The sequence below is a fragment of the Maniola hyperantus genome, chromosome 20 (assembly GCF_902806685.2).
Source record: "Maniola hyperantus chromosome 20, iAphHyp1.2, whole genome shotgun sequence".
NCBI lineage: Eukaryota > Metazoa > Arthropoda > Insecta > Lepidoptera > Nymphalidae > Maniola > Maniola hyperantus.
In genome coordinates, this window is record NC_048555.1 from 4,943,766 (window position 1) to 4,971,647 (window position 27,882).

Here is a 27,882-nt window from a genome sequence, read left to right on the forward strand (position 1 = left end):
ACGCTGGCCAAGTAGGTACAGATTGGCAGACTTCACACACCTTTTTGAGGTGGTTTATTTTTGGAGCAAAGGCAACACTTCATTCTGCCACTAGAAGTAATGCATTTTTAATAAAATCCCTGACAAAATATGTATATTGCAAAATTATAAGTGATAAATTGTATAAATCAAACGTGTGGTCAATAAACAACGCGCCCCCTAGCGAGTGTTTCGCGCCTGGTGTGAAAAATGGGCGATCGCCGTGCGCCCGTGCTTAAGAAATACGTGATGGTAATAAAAGGATTCATCCTTTATTTCATATTTTGTTATAATGAAACAATTTGTTTTAGCTATAGCATATTGACCAGTGGGGTGATTTACTAACTCAGTGTCTAACACTGAACGATAGCTACAGAGCTCATTATTTAATCCGTTGAAGGTTTTCTACGAAAAAATATTTTACTACCACCCAGTGAACCAGCAATGTAGAACCAACCAACCTCGGTGGCTATCATTCTGTGTTAGACACTGAGTTAGCAAATCACCTAGTTGGGCTGGGCTGGCTGGGCTGGGCTGGCTGGGCTACGCTGGCCAGAGATAGCTGTATACATGGAATATAATGGAGGAGGCTTTTACCGCCACTGGCGCCCTTACATTAAAAGTTAAATAAATTAACTGCAATATAATACTATTTTATTGTAGAGACAGATGGACAGACGGACAGACAGAGAGACAACGAAATGATCCTATAAGAGTTCCTTTTATCCTTTTGAGGAACGGAACCCTGAAAAATAGATTTTATACTTGGACTTATTATTTTCTTAGGGTCTTAAAAATTAAAATAAAAGACAAATGCTGCGATTTTTGAAAACGTTAATCCACCCAAACAAACTCACGAAAAAAACTTGTATTAATCAAAACACTGATACGCATAAAAAAGGACAATATAACCGATCGTATAAAGCATAAACCATTAACCATTAATCGAGACTAAGGGCAGACATTCACACCCCGACATTGTTGCTTTTAAAATCGTACATTAACGCGTCGCCTTTGTGCGCCTGCGCATTGTGTGATGCGGTTCTGTTTATGATGTAGGAGGAATTAGCGCGTGCCCTTCTATAGATGGCAACAAAGACCTCGTGACCGACGCCTTATGGTACCAACGTGAAAGACTGTTGAACCCTTTTTATTTCGCTTATTGCTCATTATAATATTAATATTTCTAGCAGACGGAGTATCAGAAGATGGTAGATAGATACATTTTAATTTAACAGGTTTATGTGCTATCCAACTCGACTGGGCAGCGTCCAGGGAGCTTCGAAAAATCGTTCTAAATTCCTCAGTACTTGAAGACGAAAATCTTCGAACAGTGCATGTTGTCAGTGATGATAATCTAAATACATGTATAAAAGGGAAAATTTGACTGACTGATTAACTGACTGATCTATCAACGCACAGCTCAAACTACTGGACGGATTAGGCTGAAATCTGGCATGCAGATAGCTATTATGACGAAGTCATCCGCTAAGAAAGTATTTTTGAAAATTCAACCCCTAAGGGGGTGAAATAGGAGTTTGAAATTTGTGTAGTCCACGCGGACGAAGTCGCGAGCATAAGCTAGTATTATATATTTTGGATCAGAGATATGGTCGCTAACTATGAGCTTCATATAAGAAACCACAGAGTCACTCTGCGGGCGATGGCGAGAACTATGCTTAGAGTTTCTTTATGGATCAATTACTTAATAAGAAACGAGGAGATCCGTAGGAGAACCGGAGTAACCAACATAGCTCAACAGTATGCTAAGCTGAAGTGGTACTGGCGTAGAACAAAAACAAGCATACAGTGACAAATAACCGGAAAAATCCGGTCGTCAAACAATAGAGACCGATATATTTCGCAAATTTTCCGTGCATAACCACCATTTTACAAACAACACTTTCACTCGCGAACTCGTAACCTTATAAAGTATCCGCGAAGCACAAAGGAGTAGATTACCTCCTTTGAAGTGAGGCAAGGAGCGCGAAGACCGAGATAAAAGCAGTAAACACGTTAATTTTACTCAAAACGGTGCCATATGTTATTGGCAAGGACCACCATACACGCTGCTACAAAATAATCGTACCCACTACCTATGCAACAATACCCGATTAATGATCTCTATAGTATGCGGCAGGTCGAAATGGCAATCGGGGAGGGAACACCTCGCACACCCGCACAGCCCCCGCGCTAACCCGGTGCGGGCGAGCACGAGTGACGTGCGGTGTGCAACCACCTCTTCTCCTTTCTTTGCTACTTCCCATGCCACATGGGCAGTGTGTGGTCGGGGGGTACGAATTTTAACGAGAAGCTACTTGATTTTATCATTTAAGTAAGGGGGCGTCCACAATTTACGTGAGATGTTTAAGAGGGGGAGGGGGTCGAGTCAAATCTCATCTAATCTTACGTTCAAACGGGGGTCTCGGCAAATATCACGCAAATTATAACGCGCAATTATATCACGCTACGCAAAAAAATTATACTATTTTGGTCCATTTAATCCAGATTGTACATGCTTAAGATTTCGTAATCGTAATACGATTAAGATCATTCACTGATTCGATCGAAAGGAAATAATTTCATATTGATTACTAGTCTTAACTAGTCGTAAATAATAGCACGAAGCAATTTTTTTCTTTCTTTTTACAATAACAATCCAACGCGTTTACGTAAGAAACCTATATTTTGAAAAATCTCACGTGAGATTGGGGGATGGGGGAGGGGGTTGAATAAAATCTCACGTAATTTATGGACGCCCCCTAAACTGAGTCAAACAAAAGAAAGAATACAAAAATTTCTAGTCTAAACTTTGCCGTTGTGGCAATAGGCTTAATCGACTTCGGCTTCGCCCAGAAATCGACGTTCTATCGGACAAGATTTTAACTGTAGGTAGGTTAAACATCCAAGTGAATTTAAGCTCATGTCAATCCATATTTCCAGAAACGTCGAATCATCGTCCAATCTTCAAGTTAAATATTTTTGTAATTATTATATTATGATAATAACAAATGATTACGCCGTTTTTGTGTGCCCATGCACTTCGGAGAAATGTCTGGTAATGAATGGTAGTCCTTACCAGTTCGGGTTAAACACACGTTTTACATATTATTCTGGCTGTTAATTGTCGTGTAACAAGGCAATGCAAGCGTGATCAAGTTTTATTTCTTTCTTCCGATGATAATGCCCTTAACAGCTAGTTAGTTGCGTCCGCGTCGTGAAAGGTGGAACGGTAGGTATATCGGAAAGCTGTAATACAATGGTTCTTTCAAAATTGTAAATAGCTCCATACCGTTTTGTTGCCAAATTGGAAAATAATAATATGCCAGATAAAAACTAGGAACATATGAAAACGTGTTTGTTCGATATAATAATATAGTTCTTAATCTAAGGTTCGATACGATCAAATATGACCCTATCATATCTATTGTCAAGAAACAACCCTGAGATTGTTGGTAAGAGTAGCTTTCAATCCTAACACACGTCCAATAATTTTCCTGTTCAAAAGGCGCGACTTTGATTAGAAAACTAATTTATAATTAAAACCTACAATTATTATGACCGCGTAACAAAAATTGATCCATTGAAGGCGATTGAACAATATACCTAAGTATCTAACCCTCGCCATTCGCCGGGTGACAGAAGATTATTTCTCAATCCGGTCGGGTCGGAATGACCCCTCGTACGAAATCCCTCCGAACCAATGAAATATGCATCAAACAAACGAAAACGGGTTACGTTGGGTGGCGAATAAAGAAAGCTATTGGATAACTATCAATGCGCAGTTATGAATAACTTATTAAAGGGGTTGCGAGGGTACAACAGACCGATTTGCGGTGATTACGTTGTTGTGGGGTAAATATTTACTGCGATTTATGTAAATTGACAGGTGTCACTGGTTATTGGCCATTTCTTATGATTTTTATTTATACCATTGTCTTGATTTATACCTAGGCATTTGCTTGTATCATGTTTAGGCATGTAGAGTTGCGAAGCAAAATGTTGCGGAAATGTTATATGTTTTAAGTTCAGTTGTACCTACCTAGATAGTAGATACCTAGATATTTTACGTATTCAGTGTTCAGTAAAAAAAATTTTACAAAAAAAATAAAAACCGACTTCGTTACATAAACACTAAAAATTGAAAAATAATTTAATTTATTACCGAATATATTATGTATACAAGAGTTAATATAGTTCCATAATAATACTTTTTGGTGCCGGTGCCAATTAGCTTTAGCTGCGCGAATCGTCTAGACTTCATATTTTTATGGGACTCCACAATGGCACCTCATTGGCACCGACCCCAAAAAATATTATTATGGAACTATATTATTAACTCTTGTATACATAATATATTCGGTAATAAATTAAATTATTTTTCAATTTTTAGTGTTTATGTAACGAAGTCGGTTTTTATTTTTTTTGTAAAAAATTTTTATTTCACAATTTTTAGTGGCCCCATGAAATTATGCTATGACTGGTTAAAAATCTACTGTTTACTAAGCTATTACACTGATCGCGAGCAATTTACTCTTATCCGTTGAGGAGTTCCAGTATCTATCTTCGAAGATGTTCATCAGATCTTCACTAAATTGAAATGGGACCAACTTTGAAGTATACCCTTTCAAACAAAAAAAGAATTTTCAAAATCGGTCCAGGCGTTTTTGAGTAATCGGGGAACATAAAAAAAAAAAAAAAAAAAAAAAAAAAAAGATTCCGACGAATTGAGAACCTCCTCCTTTTTTTGAAGTCGGTTAAAAAGAACAGTAAAATAAGCTTTTTTAATCAGTATCCTTATTATAAATGCGAAAGTGTGTTTGTTTGTTGGTTTGTCCCTCAATCACGTCGCAACGGTGCAGCAGAAGAGGAACTGCCAATGTTTTTGTGACTTACATATAAAATCGTAGACAAAACAAATCAAGTTTCGTGGAAATCTACAACGGTTTAGAACCTATTTACGAAAAGTCCTACCTAGAATGTGGATGAAACCATAATGGTCTATTTCGAAAGAATAAATATGTTGAAGCTATACTAACTTAGACACTGATAATGATAGAAAAAAATAGCATAAACCTCTACATACCTGACGGACCTGCTTGTATTGTTCTTCGAAGCTCCATCCAGCCGCGCTTCCCTCGGATGACGAAGACGAGGCGGATCCTACAGGCTGAGCAGGAGGAGGTGGAGCAGGGGCAAGAAATGCGGGGGGAGCGTACGGGAAGTTTGCAGCACCACTGGCAAGGGCGAAGACACTGCTGGGGGTGGATAGAGGCGCGCCTTGGGCGAGTGATGCAAGAGATGAAAGGTGTGGATGCAATGACGTCTTGAGGGACTCGAAGTCGTCGCGGACCTGTTAAAAGAAAAAAAAAATTGAGTGAATGCTACACGGAATCGGGAACAGTTACAGGTAAAAAGTGACTATCCCTTTAATTGGTGATACTTATGTGGTAACATTTTTCCTCCTTTCTTTCTTATTTACCGGTTTTATTGATCCTTACCTTCAGTTCCCTCTCCAGAGGCCTCGGCGAATTCCTCTGATGCGAGTGATTCATTGGATGGTTATTCATATTGTTCATATTATTATTCATGTTATTCATCTGGTGGTTGATGGTTCCGTGGTGGGACATGTTGTGGTGAGGCTGGTGGGGCTGCAGCATCGGCTGGTGCGGCTGCTGCTGGTGGGGAGCAGCGTCTCGACCCACACCCTCGTCCGAGCTCTCGCAAGACTGGTCACCGGATGAATCGCCTTCCGACCGCGCTGACTGTGGAAGATAGAAGCAGTTAGGGAACTAACCATTTTATCATGATCTATGCTAACTGATAGCCCGGTCAAGTTAGCTTAAAAATAGGAGTAGGTAAGGTTACAACAATTCTCATAGAGCTAAAAATTGGTACGAATATTAGGAATGAATGAATGAAACCTTGAATATCTATTTTGACCAAACTATAAGGCAGTGACCACTGGTTTGAGGACGTCACGTCAGCCTCTTATTCGAGAGAATAATATATTTTTTTGGATTGGATTGGATCATTTACTGGCACTTCCCCAAATAATTGTTTTTGCCTATCTTTTTTTATTGTGTGACAAGCTTGCGATTGACGATAATAATGCTAAAGAAGCAATAATGAGGTCTAGGTTGGAGCGCGCTTGCCTAGAAGATTGTGGTAAGAAACACGGACGCCGGAAGTATAGACAGTACACTATCTTTAATCTACTATCTGTACTCCTACTGGAGTCTGGAAAGGTAAAGGAAAAGAGTAAAGATCAGCTACCATGAAAATGTAGCAGCCATTATTATTGTTTGGTTTCACGCACATCCCTCGTTTTTTAAAGACGACTGGATATAATTTTAAAATTTTGTAGTAATAAAGGAAATAAAGGTTTACTCTACTCGCGTACATGTCGGAAACCTGATTTAAAATAATTATTCTACCTATATTTAATACATATATTTTATTGAAACCATTTAATAATGTACCAATTATACATAAGTAGGTACCTATCTAAGACATTATTACGGTCGAGTTTAGTAAATAATTGACGTATTTTAAAATTATTACCACCTTCCAAGGCGCAGGTGTCGCATGGACGGAGGACTAGCCGCTGGAACCGACAATTACTTACTCGGAAATGTCGCGAGGCGTCAGGCGATTTTTTATTAAAAAACAGATCAAGTGCGAGTCGGACTAGCACACGAAGGGTTCCGTAGTCCGTACCATCATACAACTTTAATCTAAAGTCAGAAAAGCAGGTTTAATTTAACTAATTTTATAATTTATTAAAATGTCCTCATATAAAGCTTGCACGTGCAATGATCTTTATGATCACAACGTGTAGAGGCTTATCGAGAGTTTTAATTTTTATAATAACCTAACTGCAATATTAACTTGATTAGGGCACAATTGCTATTGCAACCACTCAATCAAAATAGCGACCCAAATACAAAAGTATTTGATAGTCGTTGAGTCTCGAGTCGGATTGAGACTGGCCTAAAAACCTTCAAACACCCGTACTTATACAAATCGATTCAAGATGGCTTCCCCGGCACAGATCGCGTGACATCGGATGAGTCAAATATTGTCTAATTCATTAAACTAACTTCATTAAGCTAACACAAGACGTAATACTTTTTTTGTTGGCAAAAACAAGTTCGTGGTTTTCGGATCTTTCCCTTTACTTGTGCTATGAGCATAGACTAATATAGCTATGAGACATTGCTACCTGCCAAATTTCATGCCTCTAGGTCAACGGGAAGTACCCTATAGTTTTGATTCCCTTGACGGGTTTTTACTTTTTACAGACAGACTGACAATGAAGTGATCCTATACATATGAGGGTTCCATTTTTTCTGGAGATAAGGAACCCTAAGAAGTAAAAGAAAATAAAATTCACCCAAGAAAAACCCCATTAAATGTCCCTCCCATTCTTTAAATGTGTTTTGTGCTGTAGTATTTACTCGCAATTTTTCGATTATTATTATTATTATTTTCCCATTGTGTGACATAATGTACAAAAACTTCATGTAAGCAGTCGCGTGCCTACTGTATACAGGCACAAACGCACTGCTCGCCATAATAGTTGACAAATACATAGGTTATACATTCAATTTAGTAGAGATATTACACACTCAGGTAACAAAGATACCTTAGTAGGTAATGTTATTTTAGAGATGGATAAAAAGGACCCCTCCTTTATTTCTTTTTGTTCTAACATCAATTATTTTCAATCAGGTAGTCAAGTACCTAATAGGCATAGAATGTTATACTATGTTATATATATAGAGGACTTATACTTACTGAAGTACCTACCTACTTCGATAGTATGAAAATTTTGCAGGAGGTCCTCTGATATAGATAAAAACCGGCCAAGTGCAAGTCAGGCTCGCGCAACGAGGGTTCCGTACTATAGTCGTATTTTTTCAACATTTTGCACGATAATTCAAAAACTATGATGCATAAAAATAAATAAAAATCTGTTTTGATTTTGAATGTACAGGTGAAGACCTTTCATATGATACCCCACTTGATATAGTCACTCACTTCGAAAGTTGAAAATACTAATTATTAGTTCATGACCACAATTTAATTTTTTTTGTGTGATCTAACCCTAAATTCACGGTTTTCAGATTTTTCCCCAAATGTCAGCTATAAGATCTACCTACCTGCCAAATTTCATGATTCTAGGTCAACGGGAAGTACCATGTAGGTTTCTTGACAGACAGACAGACAACAAAGTGATCCTATAAGGGTTCCGTTTTTCCTTTTGAGGTACGGAACCCTAAAAATTAATGTTCCGAAAATTACCAATCAAATGAGGTATACCTACAAAAATATTATGCTCTCTACCAATCGGACCCTAAGAAGTATATACTTACTATAAAACTGAAAATATTTTTAACAAAACAAAAAATCCTCTTAATTTGCTTTGTGGTTGTGTAACCCACTACGCCCGAGGAGCTAACTTGAAAAAATTACCTTCCAAGTTAATTTATATATGATAACAACTTCGATAACATATGGTAAGCACCCGAAGCGACTTGTTATGGTGTGCATTTGTTCCGAAAATGTAGGTTTAATTTCACAATAAAAAAAATAACAATTGAGGTAGGTTACATACCTATACATATTATGAGGCAGGTGTAGGTGTAGGTTCAAGAAACATCAAAAACTCCGAACAAATCAGAACCGCGAAAAAGGAAACCCTCGCAAGATGGCAAAGAGAGTGGGATAGCTCGACTAAAGGTAGATGGACACATTGTCTCATTCCAAACCTGGAAAAATGGACAAATAGACAACATGGCCGACTGTCTTACCGACTGACGCAGCTTCTAACAGGGGACGGGGTATTCATGGACTTCCTCGTACGCATTGGTAAAAGACTCTTGTCTTTTACCAATGCGTACGTTAGATGTTTTTACTGCAGCGAAGTTGATGATGCGATGCACACAATATTTGCATGTGCAAAGTGGGAAAAAGAGAGAAGAGAGATTGTCAGTAGAATGGGAGACATAACAGTAGAAAATCTAATAGAAAAAATGCTGGAAAATGAGAAAAACTGGACAGCTATAACAGACTTTGCTGAAATAATAATGAAGGAAAAGGAAGACGAAGAAAAAAGAAGAGGAAAAGAGTAAAAGACAAGAATGTTGCTGTGTTGTAGGCTGAAAGGCGGGTACACGGTAAACAAGAAGACAGCAGGGGTTTTCAGCCGGTAAGAGTCCGGCTCTACCTACGGGTGTCCATGAGGATTTTCCCCTGCTGCATTAAAAAAAAAAAAAAAGGTGTAGGTGTAGGTACCCAAAAGTTATAAAATAATCCAAAGCTAATATCAAAGATGTTAATTAATAGTGTTGTAGGTAATCGAATAAAACTAGATTGTAGAATTTACAAAGCTCAAAGCTTTTGGATTCCAATCCCAAAAGTTCTAAGTTCAAACTCCATCCGTTACACAGTTCACCTATTCCTTGTTCTTAGGGAGAGCCAGCAAATCACATCTACTTTAATATTTTTTTTACTTAGTTGCCTGAAAATAAATTAAGAAGATTCAAGGCTATTTTTTTGTAGGCAGGTTTAAATTAGGATTAATTTTGACAGACTTGACTGAGGAATAAGTTTGGCAGACAAAGCGTCTTACAGCCGTACTTAGAGTCGCTTAATCGTTACTTAAGATTGAGTTAAACCAGACAGAGCTATATCTCTGACATAAATCTGACTCGTTTTAACACAATCTTAAGTAACGATTAGCGACTCTGAGTACGGTGGTTAATTATTTAGTGGTTGAAAATAGGCCCTTTGATATGCCTTTGACTTATTTTCCCTATGTAAAAAAACTATAACAAATAAGTATAGAAACTGTTTACGCGCGTTGACGATGGCGCATTTCCATTCACCTAAGGCTAGGTATAAATGGTGCGTTTATAAACAAGGCATTGCGAATCCATTTCACGCGAAACCACGGTAATGAGGTTGGGAAACCAGTCCCGAGTCCCAAGTCCCTTATAATACTTAAGGCCTCGGTAAAACAAAGCGCGAGCAGCGCGCGAAGGCTACTAGACGTTCCTCCTTCACCGTTCTACCACAGAATGGCGAGAAATTGTGAATGTTGGCATCGTTATGTGATCTAAGGGTGAGATCTATAGAGCGCACTCTGACTTTGCTCAGACTAAAGACAGAGGTAAAACGAGATAGAGGTATATCTCTCACATAAATCATCGCAAACTCAATCTTAAGTCTGAGCAAAGTCAAAGTGCGCTCTACAGATCTCAGCCTAATAAGACATTGAATCTATCTAATGTTTTTGCTCAACATTTCTGATACGAACGCTAAGGCTGGGAATGCCCTTCCGGTGTCCGTGTTTCCTGCCAGTCCTGCCACGTATAACTTGAGTATACTCAAGGAAAGCGCGCTCCAATCTAGACCTCATCGTCGCTCTTTATTCAGCATGAGCCCAGGTTAGCCCGCTATCATCTTAGACTGCATCATCACTTACCATCAGGTGAGATTGCAGTCAAGAGCTAACTTGTATCTGAATTTTTAAAAAAAATGATTGTCGACAAGCGCAAGCATATCTTGCAATTATAAAAACATCATACACGCCCGTCCATACAAGTCGCATCTCTCTCCGGTCGTTCCATCATTACTGAAGCTCGTGGTCCTGGCAGAATCCTACCTAAGAATGGATTAATAGATTGGCTTCTGAGTGTGACCATTTTTTTATGATATTATTTTTGCAGGTGTTCGTCTCCCTCAGCTGGTCAAATCAAGCGTCAGTAGAGTCACTAACGCTACTGCCGCTTGACCCGAAAGTCCACCTTTAGTGTCGCATTGCTGCCGTTGCGTCCATTCAAACCTTTATAATACTCAAAGTTCCATCGGAATCAATTAGAAACTGTAGCGGTGGGTAAGCAGAATGAAAACAAGCGTGGTCGACGCCAGCAACAATGGCGCGGCGTTTAGTGCCGCTGCGCTCGATTGACGTTCCCTATAGCTATATCATTTGCGTAGTACACTGCGCGGCGTCACTAACACTATTGGCGCTTGACTCGAAAGTTCACCTTACCATCGCATCGCTGCCGCAGCGCGTTGCATGTATCCAGACCTCTATAATACTTAAAGTTCCATCGGAATCAATATAAAGGAACTGTAGCGGAGGGTAATCAGAATGGGAACGAGCGCGGTCGCCGCCAGCGGCCCCAATTACGACATTAAAATTATTATTTTATTTCCATTTTTATTTATTATTCGCATTATTATATTGTGTGGAGTTATTATCGGTGAAATGTTTCGTTCGGATAAACGCTCCGCTCGGGACGTCACGCGAGCTTCCCGCGAGCCTCCACTTCAGGGTCCCGTATGTGTTTCCTTTTTTGAGTTGAGTTAATAAATAGTAAAAAATAATAAAGCCGCGTAAAAAAACTTTATGATCCATACTCTCACGTAATATAAACGCGAAAATATGTGTGTCAGTCTATTCAATCTGTCTGCAGCTTTTCACGGCTTGTGGTTCAACCGTTTTTGACGAAAGGTACAGAGATAACGGCGCCCCAAGGAATTTTTATGCGGGAAAATTAAAGAGTTCATTTAGGTACGCGTAGTTATGGAAAAAGTGGTGGTAGCCTAGTGGTTAAGACTTCAGCTTGCCTAGTCGCGGAGTCCGAGGATCCGAGCACGTCTAACTTTTCGGAGTTAGATAGTATGTGTATTTTTAAACGCGGTATCAATTACTGCAACGGTGAAGGAAAACGATGTTTTTCTTATCGTAAGGAAACCTGGATACTTGCGAGTTCTACAGAATGTTCTCAAAGGTGTGTCTGCCAATCAGCACTTGCACAGCAAACTGGTGGACTGTGGCCAAACCCTTCTCATTCTGAGAAGACGTCCATTCTCTGATGATGATGTTAATAGATACTATTACAATATACCTAATATTAAATTGTGGTGGTCTCGATGAGGTTTTAGATTTAATTTAATTTATTTTAGTTTAAATTTTGTTGTTTTTTTAACTTTTAATTTAGATATTAAAAAAAATTCTTTGTATAGGTACCGTTGGTTTCCTATTATAAAAGTTTTATATAATACTAGATGATGCCCGCGACTTCGTCCGCGTGGATTTAGGTTTTTTTAATTTCCGGGATAAAAAGTAGCCTATGTCCTTCCCCGGGACGTAAGCTAACTCTGTACCAAATTTCATCAAAATCGGTTGAACGGTTAGGCCGTGAAAAGCTAGCAGACAGACAGACAGACAGACTTTCGCATTTATAATATTAAGTATGGATTATGAATATGCAATTATTTTCCAAAAAAAATGCACTGCTCATACAGGCTTTTATACAGATTACTCTTACTGTCACACATTCGTAGTATTTGGTTTCGAAATGGTCGTGTTATCTACAGAACCTTTCAAACACGAGTCGCTGCTCGTATTTTCAAAGCATCTTATTATATTTCGACTTTCTCATGGTTCCCGACTGCTACTGGATTCCGTTCCTTTTTTACTTTTAAGGTGACCGCAATTTAATTTAAATGCTTTATCAATAAAGGTACTTATAAAACCAGAGAGGTTCCACATACTAGAGGTAGAGATGTTCCGTAAAACGCTCAACCTGACTGCTGAATAAGGACCAGTCGTGCTTTTTGTCCCAAAGTTAGGGTTGAGGTCCCAGGGTGCTCGAATACCGGAAAGTGCAGCGTTAGAAGAGCCCCCCACTAGGTGGACGGGCGACATCAGGTGAGTCGCAGGGAGTCGCTGGATTCAGGCGGTGGAAGACCGTGACATGTGGAAAACCCTACAAGAGTCCTGTATGTCCAGCAGTGGACGTCTATCGGTTGCTGATGATGATGACGATGATGTGCTTTTTGTCATTCAGTGAATTAGCGCTTGACCTGCTTGTACTCTGTCTGCCAATAATATTGCTATCTTTATCATATTATGGTAATAACCAGCATCCAACCTATCGCCGGCAGTCGGCACATACTGAGAACGAGTCTCCTCTCAGGATGATAGGAAGTGCGGATTATCACCACACCTTTGAGAACATCAAGGCGAACTCTCAGGCATACAGGTTTTCTCACGATGTTTTGCTTGATCGTTAAAGCGAGTTCCTATATGTTTAAAATGCATTATACCTACTTAGTTCCGAAAAGTTAGAGTTGTATGCCCGGTATGTTTCTGAATTTCTATGTTCTATAACTCAATGAATAAAAATATACGACGCATTCGTCTGAACTTCACACAGAACCGAATGCGTAAACAACCTACCAAAAATATTATTATATTGTTATCGAATGACGAACTGTAAAAACCAACAGTTACGAGCACCGATAAGTAGGATAAAGTTAGCACAGTATACGCTAACGTCTCCTCAAACAGAATTAGTAAGTTGTAAAGCCTGAAATAAACAAAACGCGAAGCTCCTAAAGTCTCACAAAGCATGACCGCCGCGACGGTAGCGACACACAATGGTAACAGCACGATAGAGCTCACACAACGCGTGTACGATTTATCTAGTTTTCTTTAACTGTAATGAAGCAAATCACACTGCTGAGCATGACAGCGACGGTACTCGACTACAGCAGTATAAACTAATCCATCAAGTTGCCTGTACGGCAATAGCTTGTATCACAACGTCTAGGTTAATCTAGCAGTTTGCGCTGCTATAGAGATAAGAGACAGAAACGAGCGACAACGACTGTCTCTTGGCTTTATTATAAGTTTAAAGTATGTATCTATATGTCTATGTATCTGTGCGTCTATCTCTGCTGGCTGTGTGTCTGTATATTTGTGTGTGATCGATTTGAGCGCGGTTTCTTTTATTCGAAAGCCTGTCTTGTTGTATTGTAGTGTTCAGTTTGCTGGCGACATAGAAACTCATCCCTGTGTCGCTAATTTTACGCGCTTTATTCATTGTAGTCACGCCTCGCTTCGTGTCTACCCAAGCCTTCGGTTTTGTTAGAATCCCTCGCGTGATTTTATAATAAAAAGTTAACTGTGTTCCGATAAAAAGGTACATTCACATTGAAAGTGTCAATAAATGTGACCGGAATTTCTCTATAGGTTAACACCTTCTAACATTGTAATGTTTATCTCGAGTCCAAGCCAATATTACCCTAAGGGAAACCACATTTACCTACTTACATTGTATCTACCCACGCCTTACTCGCATTTATTTGTCCCTTGCTATTGCTATTTCCTATATAATATGGGATAATAGACTAACTAGTTACATACATTAAAATAGGTTCGATTCGAATAGAACAATTGCTGCGCCGTCGTAGATAATAAATAGTAGGTACGAGGCCTACAAATTCTTAGCTCAAAGAAATAGAAATATGAAGAAATATTTTTATTCAAATAAACTTTAAAATGCTTTTGAATCGTCAAAAGAATTTACGACTGGTTTGTAATACCATACCTACGGAGAAGAACCAGTAAGAAACTCGGTGGTTGCTCTTTTCAAATGTTGTTGTAAATATTATGCCATATTGCATAGGAAGTCCCTACAAGAGATCTATGTCCAGCAGTGGACGTCTATCGTTTTTGATGATGATGACCTCGTCCAATATGTAAATGATATACGTCCAATATGTAAATGATATCCTTTTAAACATGTTCGCCAAACAACGAAATGAAAAGTGAAAGAATTTATCGATCGGGACCATTAAAAACCATCACGCTTATGGTTTAAATAAACAACAAATATAAGGCAGCGTTCTCAGAAGATTCCTGAACCAACACTAGCCGCGACGTAAGGGCCAACTTACACACGATACGTTTAGCATCGACGATAAATTTTCGGTGTAAAACGTTCAGCTTTATGCGACTGAAATTTTTTTCCGCAAATTTGACAGTTAGGATCGGAAGCTTTTTTCCTTAATTTGTTACAAGTTAGCCCTTGACTTCGTATTAAATTAATGGTAATTTTAATTTAAAAGGGGTAACTAAGTATGCCAGTTTAACTATATGTCCCGATTGAACTTTTTACTCCGCATGCATTCAAACGCCATCGGTTGAGGCTCTGACATCTGTCATCATCACACCACACATACATGTCATCATGATACCGCGCAGCTGCAAAAAATTACTTGTAATCGACAAAACACGAATCAGTATTAAATCACTTTTTAAAATGCACGATTTTAATGCCGTGATCGATCGCTAGTCGCATTCGCCAAAACGCGATGCAGCATCAAAGCAGACACAAAATCGCTATGAAAACTATTGTATTTGTTCTGGCCCTAAACAGAAGGAGTAAGGAGAAACCACTGATTAACGCTTCTATTAAAGCCATGCAAGGGATTATGATCTTAATCTCGAATACTATTAAAGTCATATAACAATGACAAAAGAATTTGGGGCTGGTAGGTATCAATGAATGAGGGAAAGTGCTACTTTATGAAGAGATTATCAAAGGCGCACCTTTACCAGCCATAAATTTTCGTTTATGGCGATCAGCACTGAATCCTAATCTAAAGCAATATTGTTGACGTTTGTTATGAGATACTAGATGATGCCCGCAACTTTGTCCGCGTGGCTATAAGTTTTTAAGGATCCCGTGGGAACTCGTTGATTTTCCGGGATAAAAAGTAGCCTATGTCCTTCCCCGGGATGCAAGCTATCTCTGTACCAAATTTCATAGAAATTGGTTTAAACGGATGGACCGTGAAAAGCTAGCAGACAAACAGATGGGCAGACATACATACTTATGCATTTATAACATTAGATAACTATGGAAGTATGGATAAATTAATATTCAAATGAGAACCAAACTACGTTTGTATAGAGCGAGTGTCGGAAAGACCGCTGTTAAGATATTAAACTTCAGTAGGTAAGTAAAGACTCACAGCACTGCAGCTTAATACAAAGTAATATTTGTGATAGAAATCGTAATCGTCTCCATGCGAGCAGCTTTTATGAGGCGTAATCAAATAGAAACTTGTAATGAAAGATGTCGTGTACGCTTCTTGTTTGGTATGCTAAGCAAATAGAGGCGGTAATAAAATATTGGACATTAAGTTGTTAACGTCGATAGAAATATCACAGATGCGAAAGCGTGATTCCAAATATCGAGGACTCGTGTTAAATGTGCATCTATAAGTTGAGCTAAGATAGGCAAACTAGTTCTTCTTTCAGGTCTGCCCGAAAAAAGAAGTGTACTATATAATATGAACATTAGCGTTTAAGCTATCGTGAGTGATTTCCATAATACATATATCACAGACCGGCTTTACTCACGTGTTTAGTCGTGGTTGAGACTGTGAAAAAGGACCCCGGATGGGTGCGAAACTAGTCGGGCTAACGTCGACTAAACACGTGAGTAAAGCCGGTGTGTGATAATATCAAATATGGACTTTATTCCAACACAACCTCAAAGTAAAAGAACATTCGGTCAATGAATGCGGTCATTCGAGACAGACTATTGCGCACATGACTGGGTACCCTGCATGCCCGACAACTTGCACGAACGAGGAACTGCGTGAGGCTACCAAACGAGCTATCGCGGTTGCGACTTTGGGCTGCCCGTATTTAAGGTGACCGTCGACTCGAGAAGAAGAAGAAAAAGAAGAATTCCTGAACAAGAATGTATCTAAAGGATATCATTTGAATCCTTATAGCATCCCAAATGACACTGGCTATAAAGTTTTTGAAAAAAGGCAGCTGTATGGCACCATTTTCATACGTGTTTATTTTACTTTTTCAGTTCATTTTTGGCAGGTTTAAATAGAACAATAAGAAGCACTCTTGGAGCTTCTTCCTTCTTTATTTCCTTGATTTCTTTCACCTCTTTATTTGACCCCAACCTTGTCTTAAGGAAGGGAACTTCCTCGCCTTTACTCTATCTTATGCTGAAGTCTATTCAGTACATCTAAATACGTAGATAATCGTCAGCATCAGGATTTAGCACTTAATAAATATTTTAAAAAGTCCTGACTCTGGAAATCATTGTAGCATACAAGTAAAATCAACACAACAAGTAGGTAGCTGGTCGTATCTACAGGACGTGATCCAAAGGTTCGCGCATCCTCGATCCCTGGAACGTTTATTAGCGGGATCGGTCACGACGAGCTTTGTCCACACATTAGCAGAGTTAGCACCAGGACCCTGCTACCTGTCTGTTTACATAGACCACGCGTGTTTGCCTAGATATCCACGTACGTCGAGCTTAGACCATAGAGTAGCATACCTCATCACTTCTTCACTACGCTTGTATTTCTTTATTTAATAACTAGATGATGCCCGCGACTTCGTACGCGTGGATTTAGGTTTTTTAAAAACCCGTAGGAATTCTTTGATTTCCTGGAACAAAATGTAGCCCGTTGCTCCGTTCCACGCTATTGAAGGACAAACCAATAAACCAACAAACAAACACTTTGGCATTTATAATATGGGTACTGATTATTTGCTCTGATAATCCATAACTCTATTTATCGTTCTAACTCATCATATAATATCTGGTGTTTCTCGAGTTGCGACATACATTTGCGCAATGTACCTATTGTTGACGCCAAAGGGAAATCTGCCCGTGAGTTCACGTAACAGAGGAATTGTTAAACAAGATGCTTGTACCCATTTATTTAAAACTAACTTAGGTACCCGTGGTAATGTGCTAGGTATTACATCCATCACTTTCAAAGATTTTGAGACTAGCTGGCCAACCCCGACTTCGCTTGGGCGGAATTTCTCACAATTCTTTCCTAGTTCTACGAAAATGACACACAAACTCCTAGACATAGCGATCTCAGTTGTTGATATTACTACTTCCTCCATGTGGATTTAAGGTTTTTAAAATCGAGTGGGAACTCTTTGATTTTCCGAGACCAAAAGTACCCTAGTCGTTCTCCGGGATACAAGCTGTCTTTTCCCAAATTTTGCAAAATCAGTTGAACGGATGGGCCGCGAAAAGCTAGCAGACAGACACAGTTTTGCATTTATAATATTAGTAATATGAATTAGTTTAGAAGTTTGGATTAGTATAGATATTAGATATACAAGCGGATAGATAGATAAATGGACTAGATAGATAATGCTAACTCCGGCTTCGTACAGGAGGAGTTTCTGAAAAAACCTATTTTAGTGTTTGTAGGCCATGGTTATAGAAAGAAGCTATACAGAAATCTCAAGTTTCTAGACCCAATAATTTAAAGATATAAGGACATCGAAATGGAAATGGAACTATGAGGAACTATAAAGCAGTAAACACAGACATAGACAGTTCAGTATCACAATGTTGCCATATTAACTGCCGCAGTAACATTAACATTAGCGCACATAAAATAACCTAATAAAATAAGTCGAAGTTCGCATCAAAACCTCTACAAAGCAACTTGTTCTTGGCTGAACAAACACGCCGTATTTACATTCACCATCATCATCATGATCAATTCATCACCGGCCCACTACTGAGAACAGGTCTCTTAGAAAGTGAAGGGTTTATGCTATAGTCCGCCACGCTGGTCAAGTGCGGATCGGCAGACCTCACACACCTTTGGGAACATTATGGAGATCTCCCAAGCATGCAGGTTTCCTCACGATGTTTTTCCTTCACCGTTAAAGCAAGTGATACTTGATTGCTTAAAAGGCACTTAATTCCAAAAAGTTATGAGATATGCGCCTGGGTTCGAACCTCGGATCTTCCGAAAAGCAGGCGGACGCGCGGAAGGAAAAGTGGTGATAGCCTAATGGCTAAGATAGCAACATTAGCGCACATAATATAACCGCCAATAAGTCGAAGCTCGCATCAAAACCTCGACAAAGCAACCTGTTCTTGGCTCAACAAACACACCATGTTTACATTACGATCCTGGGGCTTCATTTAATAATTCTCGGGAACTAAAAGCCTTTGAACATTTCATCAGATGACCCTCCCTGTTTGCACACACTCCTGACTCGAGATGCTAATGTGGACACAAGGACTTGTATCGCCGATCGGCCTTCGATGCTTTTATTGTTAGAGCGGACATACACGGGCAGGTAAAAGCAGTCGTGACTGACCGCTTCAAAGTGCGACTACATTCATAGCAAACTGCAGTCTTCCTTTCAATGCCATACACGAGACCACGCGTTTGAGCAGTCGCTACATCTCCAAGGGGTCGTGTGGTTGCACGGCTATCCCCCTTTTTTTTCAAGATAGGCTTGCGCTTGACGACATGATGCTTAAAAAGAGCAATGAAAAATGAGGGACTAGGTTGGAGTGCGCTTGTCTAGAAGATGCCTATTCGCTATTACCTTGAAAGTATTTAGGTTATATGTTGCAGCAAACATTGTTACGGAATGCCGGAAGGGTTGAATACGCCTGCTTGCACAGTTTGCACATTGAAAACAAAAATGTTTCAATATCGCCATTTAAAACTTTGCGTTTAGCAGTAATTGTGCTTAAAACGACAAAGTATAAAGTGACACTAGTGTCATCATAGGTCATATAAGTTATCAAAACGACGATATTTACAAAAGCCGTGTTTTTTCTCGAAGTATTACAGCTGATAGATATAGTTGTATCTCAGAACTGCAAATTTTTGATAGTGTTATTTTTCAGTGCAGTTCTGTAAATTGTTCCACGATTAACTGCTCGAACTGCCCGTGTATGGCCAGCCTTAGTCATCTTTCCAATAGCGAGGCTTCTTCTATTTCACTGTTGTCCTCCACTGTTCAATCTTCAGTGATATCTTGTTTAAACATTCCATCCATTACTTTTTGTTCGATTGCTTTTTTATCAGATTTCAAAAACAACCCTTTAGCTCCAACAACCTAGCTCTATGTATTTGCTCAGTTTGTTTTCTCTTTTTTAAGACTTTAAGAGCCTTCAGCATCTCATATCTTTGGCAATTTTAATAATCTTTATTTTTTAATCTTTAAAATTAAAAAAAAGAACGTTGAACCATTTACGGACGATCTGATGATTTTGAAAATAAAACGGAAATCATAACGGAAGTATTTCGATCGCAATCAAAATAATACTTATCTGGTAAAATTTAAACTGTTTTTTTTTATTTTATATGTAAATATAGAAAGGTAACATGCATTACAACTTTCATCAAACCTTTTCACTATGTTTTTTTTTATTGCACTATTATCTAAATCAGTTAACTAGAACCCGAGAAGTAAACACGCGTGCTGACTGCAAAGCTAGTAGTAGGTACCTACTAGGTGATGCAACACACAACAGATGTATATTGTATAGGTATGAATGTCGACGGTATGTAGTGGTATGTATAAGCACAGTAAGTAAGCCAGGAAGCTACTACAACTATTCAAAACGAGCCAAGTGTTTGAGCAAAACAAAAGGTGATAAGGAGAGGTAAATAACCTGACCCAATGACGGCGTGCCGCCGCGCCGCCACCGGCACATCACAGACTGGACTAACTCATGCTTAGCAGCTGTTTGACGCTTCGAGTACTTCGCTAAAATACCTACTTATTTTTAGCGTCAATTATCTCCCGACTATTCGGCTCTTTTAAATACGACCGTGCGGAAATACGTTCATACAGAAAGTTTACAGTACGCGGCAGAAACTAATGTACTACGGCCTTTAGAATGACATTTCGGTTTTGTAGAACGTTGTCTCTGTCATTCATACCTATATGACGTTTTGTCGGTCTCAACGACAGAGACAATGCTCTACAAATCTGCTATCTCCTAAAGGTCGATGTACATTACTTTCTGCCGCGTACTGTTCATATTATTACTAGAGGCAGTTAAATCATCAGAGGAAGGGACCAGTAATGTTTTTTGTCATTAGAGTTTAATGGCGCTATAATGGTATATCTATACTATCAATAATATCACTGTCGCAAAAAAACTATTTGATCTGGCTCACGGCATCGTAAAGGCACATGAATAGATATCCCTAGTAAAGGCTTGCAAGTCTGCAGGTCTACCTATTCATCGTCGAACTTCCTCGTTTCTAATACGCACTGCTAGAATATGAAATGTTCTGCCCGTTTCTGTTTTCTTCGCCAGCTACAATATAGGGACCTTCAAAAGTATAGTGAAGAGGCAACTAGGTCTAGGCAGGCAAGCGTCACTTGGCATCATCAGTCATCATCTACTGACTTCAAAAAAATGCTAATTTTGTCATGTTATAATCTTTAGATTTTTGACACATGATGACGGTTTGCTTCTCTAGCTATGCTCTAGTCTGGTCTCAGCTGAAAATCAGCGTCCTGCATCTTATGTGTGTTAACGCATATGATGCAAGACATTATGCTGAGCTGTACACTCATTTGGGGTGGGGTGTCACAGATGAAAATGTTACATTTGTACTTTGTTTTTATCTAAGACACCAACAACAAATAAATGCATTTTCTTCCTTTCTCTACCTACACCTCCCTGCGTTTATACATGACATTTTTGCGTTACCACCAGCGACCGCGAGAATTCGTTCTACTATTTCCTAATCTTCATTTGTGCCATACCGAGTCCAACACATTCAATTCGGTGTTTTAATTTTATTCAAAATTCCACAGCAGCGGTAACTAAAAAGAGATCGTGTCGCTTATTGTAATGATAATTATTTTAGACAACAAAAAACCTAGAAAGCGGTCGGTCAAAGATACCTATCTGTTAATTATTGTCACCGAAATTGTGGATACTATTGTAAATGATTCAAAATGGCGGAGTGACAAATCGGTGGGTTTCGTGTACATTCCGTGTGATTGACGCGTGCCAGATACCGTCGGACTAAGAGCCAGCGCGTGCCAGACTTTCGTAATTTTATAAAAGCTGATATAGGGGGAACGACTAGCTACTATGAAGTTTGGATGATGGTGGTTTTGGGAGATAACAGGCAATGGAGGTGTAAAAATCTTACGTCAAAGTTAGTCTAATTTTATTATGTTTTTTTCGCGATAGTATTAGTAGAAATCACGTCATGCATTGCCAGACACTTAGTATCGTGGCAATCCCCTGCCAGACACCCTTAAACTTTAACTCTTTATTACGTGTTATCTCCTAAAGCCACCATGATCCTAACCTCATAAGTAGTCGCTGATCGTTCCTCCCTGTGTTGAGGACAATACGCAGATAAACTTTCAGCTTTTATAAAATAACGAAGGTCTGGCACGCGCTGGCTCTCTTTCTACAGTGTTAATATACCTTTATACATATTTATTTATGCGTAGAAAGCGCAAATAAAGACGGGTTCTTCGAGATTATGATTGAGATAAATTATTGCTTGAACGGCTGGCGTAAGGTGGACGACATCATCATCAACCCGGCTCACTACTGAGGACGGGTCTCCTCTCCGAATGAGAAGGGTATGGCCATAGTCTAACACGCTGGCCAAGTGCGGATTGGCAGGCTTTACACACCGTTGAGAACATTAGACAGAATTCTCCCGACGACCTCCCTGGCGCACAGCTAAGCGCTGTAGTCTTTTTAGTGGGAGGTCCCGAGTTCGATTCCCGGCAGGTGTTTAGAATTTTATAGACTTCAGCCGTGGTTACGGCAAAGCCGTGCGATTTAGCGATTTAGCGTTCTGGTACGATGCCGTTTGGAAACCAGAAAGGGGTGTGGGTTCAACAAAAACTGCCATACCCCTTTCAGATTAGCCCGCTTCCATCTTAAACTGCATCATCACTTACCACCGGGTGAGATTGTAGACAAGGGCAAACTTATATCTGAATCATAAAATACTCTCAGACATGCATGTTCCCTTTTAAACTTGAAACCTACTTAGATGCTCCAAACGCACATGATCCCGAAAAGTTAGAGGTGCGAGTTTTCTAACCCGTTTTCTCGGACGCCTCGACTAGAAGGCAGATGCGACCTTAACCACCAGACTATCACCGCTTGGCGATGGACAACCTTCAATGAGCAATTAATAGAGTACAGCGCAGGAACATCGGTCCGAGATATTAACACAATATTTGACATTGGAAAATATCGAAATCGTTGAGACAATTTCGAAGCGTAGCAACGCGAGGCGATTAAATATTGACATTTCTCACGAGCGACACCGGCGGACGCGGCTCGTGCCTGGAACACGCCTCGACGAAGCCTCACCGAGCCTTATTCCTTCCGCTTTTCACACAAATAGGTAATAATCGATCGGTTTTATTGCGTGTAAGAGGCGCGCCCGCGCCGCCTTTAGGGTGATAGTTCGAGGAATCTTTTAAAATGTAACACGTAGTTCCAGCGAAGCCAGTCAACGTAGCACCTCGCTAAGTGGGCCGTCAAACTGAAAATGTTACATTGCTTACATAAAGAAATGCATAACTGACCTCTACTAATATACAAGTAGGTACGCTGGACTTACGATTGCCGACCTGTTTTTAAAGCAACTTGAAAATCGTTGATAGCAGCAGTCATGTACTATACGATGATAAGAAAAAAGTTGCATCAATCATTATTACTACAATCTCCATTGTTGTGGTAGGTGAATTAATAGTATTCTGGTGCAACAATGCATTGTAGCTAATAGTGAGCGAGTGTCGACCAATCAGAAGTGATTGCGATTATCACACTGTAGCTGTCAAACTGCCCCGGAACTAAATGTTAGTGATGAGACATCTGTCAACATAGTGTCCACACGAAGACAGTTTGACTCAAAGGGTCAATTTTAGTTCCCGTTACGTTCAATGGGGCGATTCGAATCGACACAAAAAATTACTATCATTTTGTATTGTCACACCTTTTCCAGCGTACTTATATAGGTCCATTTTAGTGATTGAATCTTTTCCAATCGGGCCAAACTCGATCAAATGACGCATTGCATGAATATGTTGTAAAACACGAATTGTCGTGTAAACTTCGAGACCCTCTTTTGTTTACGTTATACACAAGTTCCGTAAACTGTAAACAATAATCATTATACCTATATAAAACCTTTGTGATTCTCGCATATTTGAACTGAGTCATCATGAAGGAAAAATCATAAATCCGCGAAACCATCGCGACTTCGTTTACTTTTTCGCATGAGGAATAAGGATATTTGTTTTCTTATTTAGGTCATCAAGGGTATACCTATAGTTGTTTAAGTTATATTCGGTAAATATATGTATAAGTATACGAGTAACTAAAGATGATGCCACGACTTTGTCCATGTGGATTTAGGTTTTTACACATCCCATGCGAACTTTCTGATTTTCTGGAATAAAAAGTAGTCTCTGTCCTTCTCCAGGATGCAAGCTAACTTTGTACAGTATACGCGGCAGAAAATAATGTACATCAACCTTTAGAAAGAGACAGCGGTTTTTAGAGCATTGTCTCTATCGTTGAGACCGACAAAACGTCACATAGGTACGAGTGGTAGAGACAGTGCTCTACAAAGCCGAAATCTCATTCTAAAGGTCGATGTACATTACTTTCTGTCGCGTACTGTAGGTACCTTTCTACCAAGAAGATGATACCTACAACTTCATCCTTGTGGATTTGGGTTTATTAAAATTCGCCTGGGAAACTCTTTGGGATTTCCCAGGACCAAACCTAGCCTATGTCCTTCCCCGGGATGGAAGGTACGTATCTCTATACAATATTCGTCAAAATCGGTTAAACGGATCGACTGTGAAAAGCTATCAGACAGACAAACAGACACACTTTCGCATTTATAGTAATAGGATGGATTTATAGTTTCTTAATAGGGCGTCGAAGATAATTTTAGTCCAATTTTTAAACTCAAATTTTATTAGATAATCTGCACCGTTATAATATTACCTTTTGTATAGTTAAAAGCTAAACCGTTTAAACATGAGGAGCGGTAAGAGGATGTGGTTTACTTGTTATTTGTATAAAAGATGGCCAACTTATGCAATTTCCTCTGGAAAATGTAGTGATGACGCGTTAAGACCAACTTAAGCAAAATTAGATATCTACCTATAGCCCGTGACAGGTTGAGATGGCAATCGGGGTATGAGTACGTTTGAATAAGAATCATACACACCAAACAAAAAATTTTGAAAACAAAAGTTACATAGAGTCGTTATGCATCACTGAGTACTGACATAATACGGTACCTATTACCCTACTAGATAATACCGGCCACTTCGTCCGCGTTGTATAAATAAAAAAACAGTTTTAATCAGTTTTAAACTTGTTTTTAATCCTATACTAATTATACCTACTTAATAAAAACGTAAAAGTTTTGTGTTAATTTTTTAAACTATTTATTTGCTAACCTTGATTCCAGCTGATCACTATAATTTTTAATTTAAACATATTTTAGGGTCCTGAGAAATAATCATTGACTGAATTTTTTTCAGACGTAGTTATCTATAGTAGGTACGTGACAGGTCGAGATAGCAATCAAGACAGCTTTCTATTACATTTTATTTATTTTTGCACTATAGCCATGAATTATTTACTTTACTTTACACTTTATTTAAAAAGTAGATCAGAATAATGATCATGATATTGTTTTTAAGTCGACATTCCTTAACTTTAAAATTGAATGTGGGGTCGCAAGTTCTAGAGTAGGTACTCTGTAATACTAACTTCTTGCAATAGAGATCTAGATTATAGGCAAAGAGATTGTTATTTGTCCAAGAGGTAGGTATCTTACCATCAACCACGTACCTAGATACGAGTACATACCTACATTGTTGTTCGTGCAAAGACAATAAATAGCGACCGCGTATCGTTAAAGGCAACGCAGTTTAATTACTAAAGCCTGTGGTGTAGTAAAGCTGGACCAGGAAACTAATGTCCTAACCGCAGGTAGGTCGTCGCCTCGGCTTACGAAATGGATAGGTAGGTACTACTTTGTAATGTATAGGACGGATGTACAGATCGTGATAGCAATCGGGGTTGGAATGCCCGCACACCCGTACAGCCCCCGCGCTAAACTGGTGCGAGATAGCGCGGATGACATGATATCTCTACATGCAGGTATACGGGGCGTCTCCCCGATTGCCATCTCGACCTGTCACGTACCTACTATACACTACATCTGAAAAAAATCTGTCGATGATTTTTTCTCAGGACCCTAAAATATGTGTAGGTAGATGAAAAATTATGATGATCAGCTGGAATCAAGGTTAGAAAAAAATGTTTTTTTTTTTAATGTTACTTTTTTTTTAATTTAAACCACTACTCAAGCGAATGAAGTACCGGGCATTATCTAGTAGGGTAATAGATACCGTGGGCTAATACATATTATGTCAGTACTGCACAACGACTCTATGACACCTACTTTTATCTTCAAAGTTTTTTGTTTGGTGTGTATGATTCTTTTTTAAACGTAACTCGCATATTTTAGATACGCGTTTATTTAATAATATAATAATTTATTGTCACAATAAAAAGCATTACATTTAAATAATGAGTTGTCCAATATGATCCTCCAGCGCATTCCGTTATCGATCTCGTGGATGTCGGCCCGGTAGGCTTGTACCTATTGTCGCGTATCGACAATCAACATCATTAATTTAATTCGAATACTTTGATGGATATCGATTCGGCATCTGACATTGCGCATGTACAACATTTTTACCGATGAGATTTGGAATTAATGCAATATTTAGATCATTTTTCTTTTCTTTCAGTTTTGATTTATAGGTTAGGCAACTAATGCCCGCGACTTCGTCTGCGTGAACTTAGGTTTTTTTGGAAAATACCATGGGAACTCTTTGAATTTCGGAATAAAAGTAGCCATGGGTGATGGGATACAAGCTATTTCTGTACCAAATTACATTAAAATCAGTTCAGTGGATGGGCCATGAAAAACTAGCAGACACACAGACACGCATCCGTATATGCATATGAAAGGACCCTATATTTATATGGTTTAACGTTCACAACTTTCGAAATCGACCAACAGTAAATCAAATTATTTTTATATTTAGTAAAATAGGTATCATGTCAATGCCAAACCAGTGCGCATTTATTACTTATTACCGTGTCGATAAATAATAATCGACATCATTAATTTAAATCGAAAAGTGACGGATATCGATACTGCATGTGACATAACCACGATTATAAAAAAATTATAAGGTATTGGATAATTATATTCGGTAAAATCTTCCTCGTAAATAATAAGTTACTTAATATAGAGAGTCTACAGAATGTACACGAAGTATTATAGAATACCTGCTTTACCCAATATCTATATAGGCCAAAAGTTTTTCTGTAAACTAGTACTGTCTTGAAATCCACACTTTTTCATTTGTTTTGAATGAATTCATTCTGGTTATGGTAATATGCTTACACCATTTTTAATTAAGTAGGTACGTACCATTAATAAAACTGCTTAGTCAGAATTCGATACTTAGCTCGTTTATGCAGTTTAAAATGAAGTTTCCTTAAATAAATTTAAAAATAATTAAATTTTAATGATAATTAAAAAATAAATTAATTATCATCAAAATTAATACTAAATATAATAATTAATACTTTAAAAAGTAAAAAGTCCCATAGCACATTGAAAACTATAAACTTTTCCTGTATTAATTTTCTACAGACTACAGAGCGTGAAGTGTAGATACCAGCAAAGCTTTAATTTAGAAAGTTAACTTTAGTAAGTTAGTAAGTTTAAATAAATGACCTCTAAGTAAGACCAAATACAATTTATAAGCAACCAAAATTATTTTGTAATGTCTTAACCAGATCTTATCTCCAACATTAAGTTGCACGAAAATAAAACACGGAGTGTGTTTTAATGGGTATGTTTTACTCGTTACAAAAAATAGACAGGTTCCATCGATTTTTGTTCGATTTCTGTATATTTTACGTTCGCCTACGAAATGTCACCCATCAGAGCAAACATTCAAAATCAATACCAACCCTTCCCGATAGATCAAATAAAGTCACGATTTAAATAAAGAAAAACAAAAAACTCGTTTAAATTGACCGCAGCACCTAAGGACCAGTGTAGACGATAGACAAAAACTCCCGCGTAGCACGCTCGTAGTAATAATATGTATGTACTATA

General features: G+C 38.7%; 1 protein-coding gene across 3 annotated transcripts in view; it reads right to left on the reverse strand.

Annotated features, from left to right (window-relative positions):
* The window catches only part of retn (retained), a 194,794-nt gene that overhangs the window by 117,794 nt on the left and 49,118 nt on the right, over positions 1-27,882 (reverse strand). For all 3 annotated transcript variants that reach the window (XM_034979350.2, XM_069505316.1, XM_069505315.1), the window contains 2 exons: positions 5,520-5,783; positions 5,105-5,371 (listed from right to left, as the gene is read on the reverse strand). In XM_034979350.2, the coding sequence (XP_034835241.1) occupies positions 5,105-5,371; positions 5,520-5,783 (531 nt within the window). The remainder of the gene's footprint in view (positions 1-5,104; positions 5,372-5,519; positions 5,784-27,882) is intronic.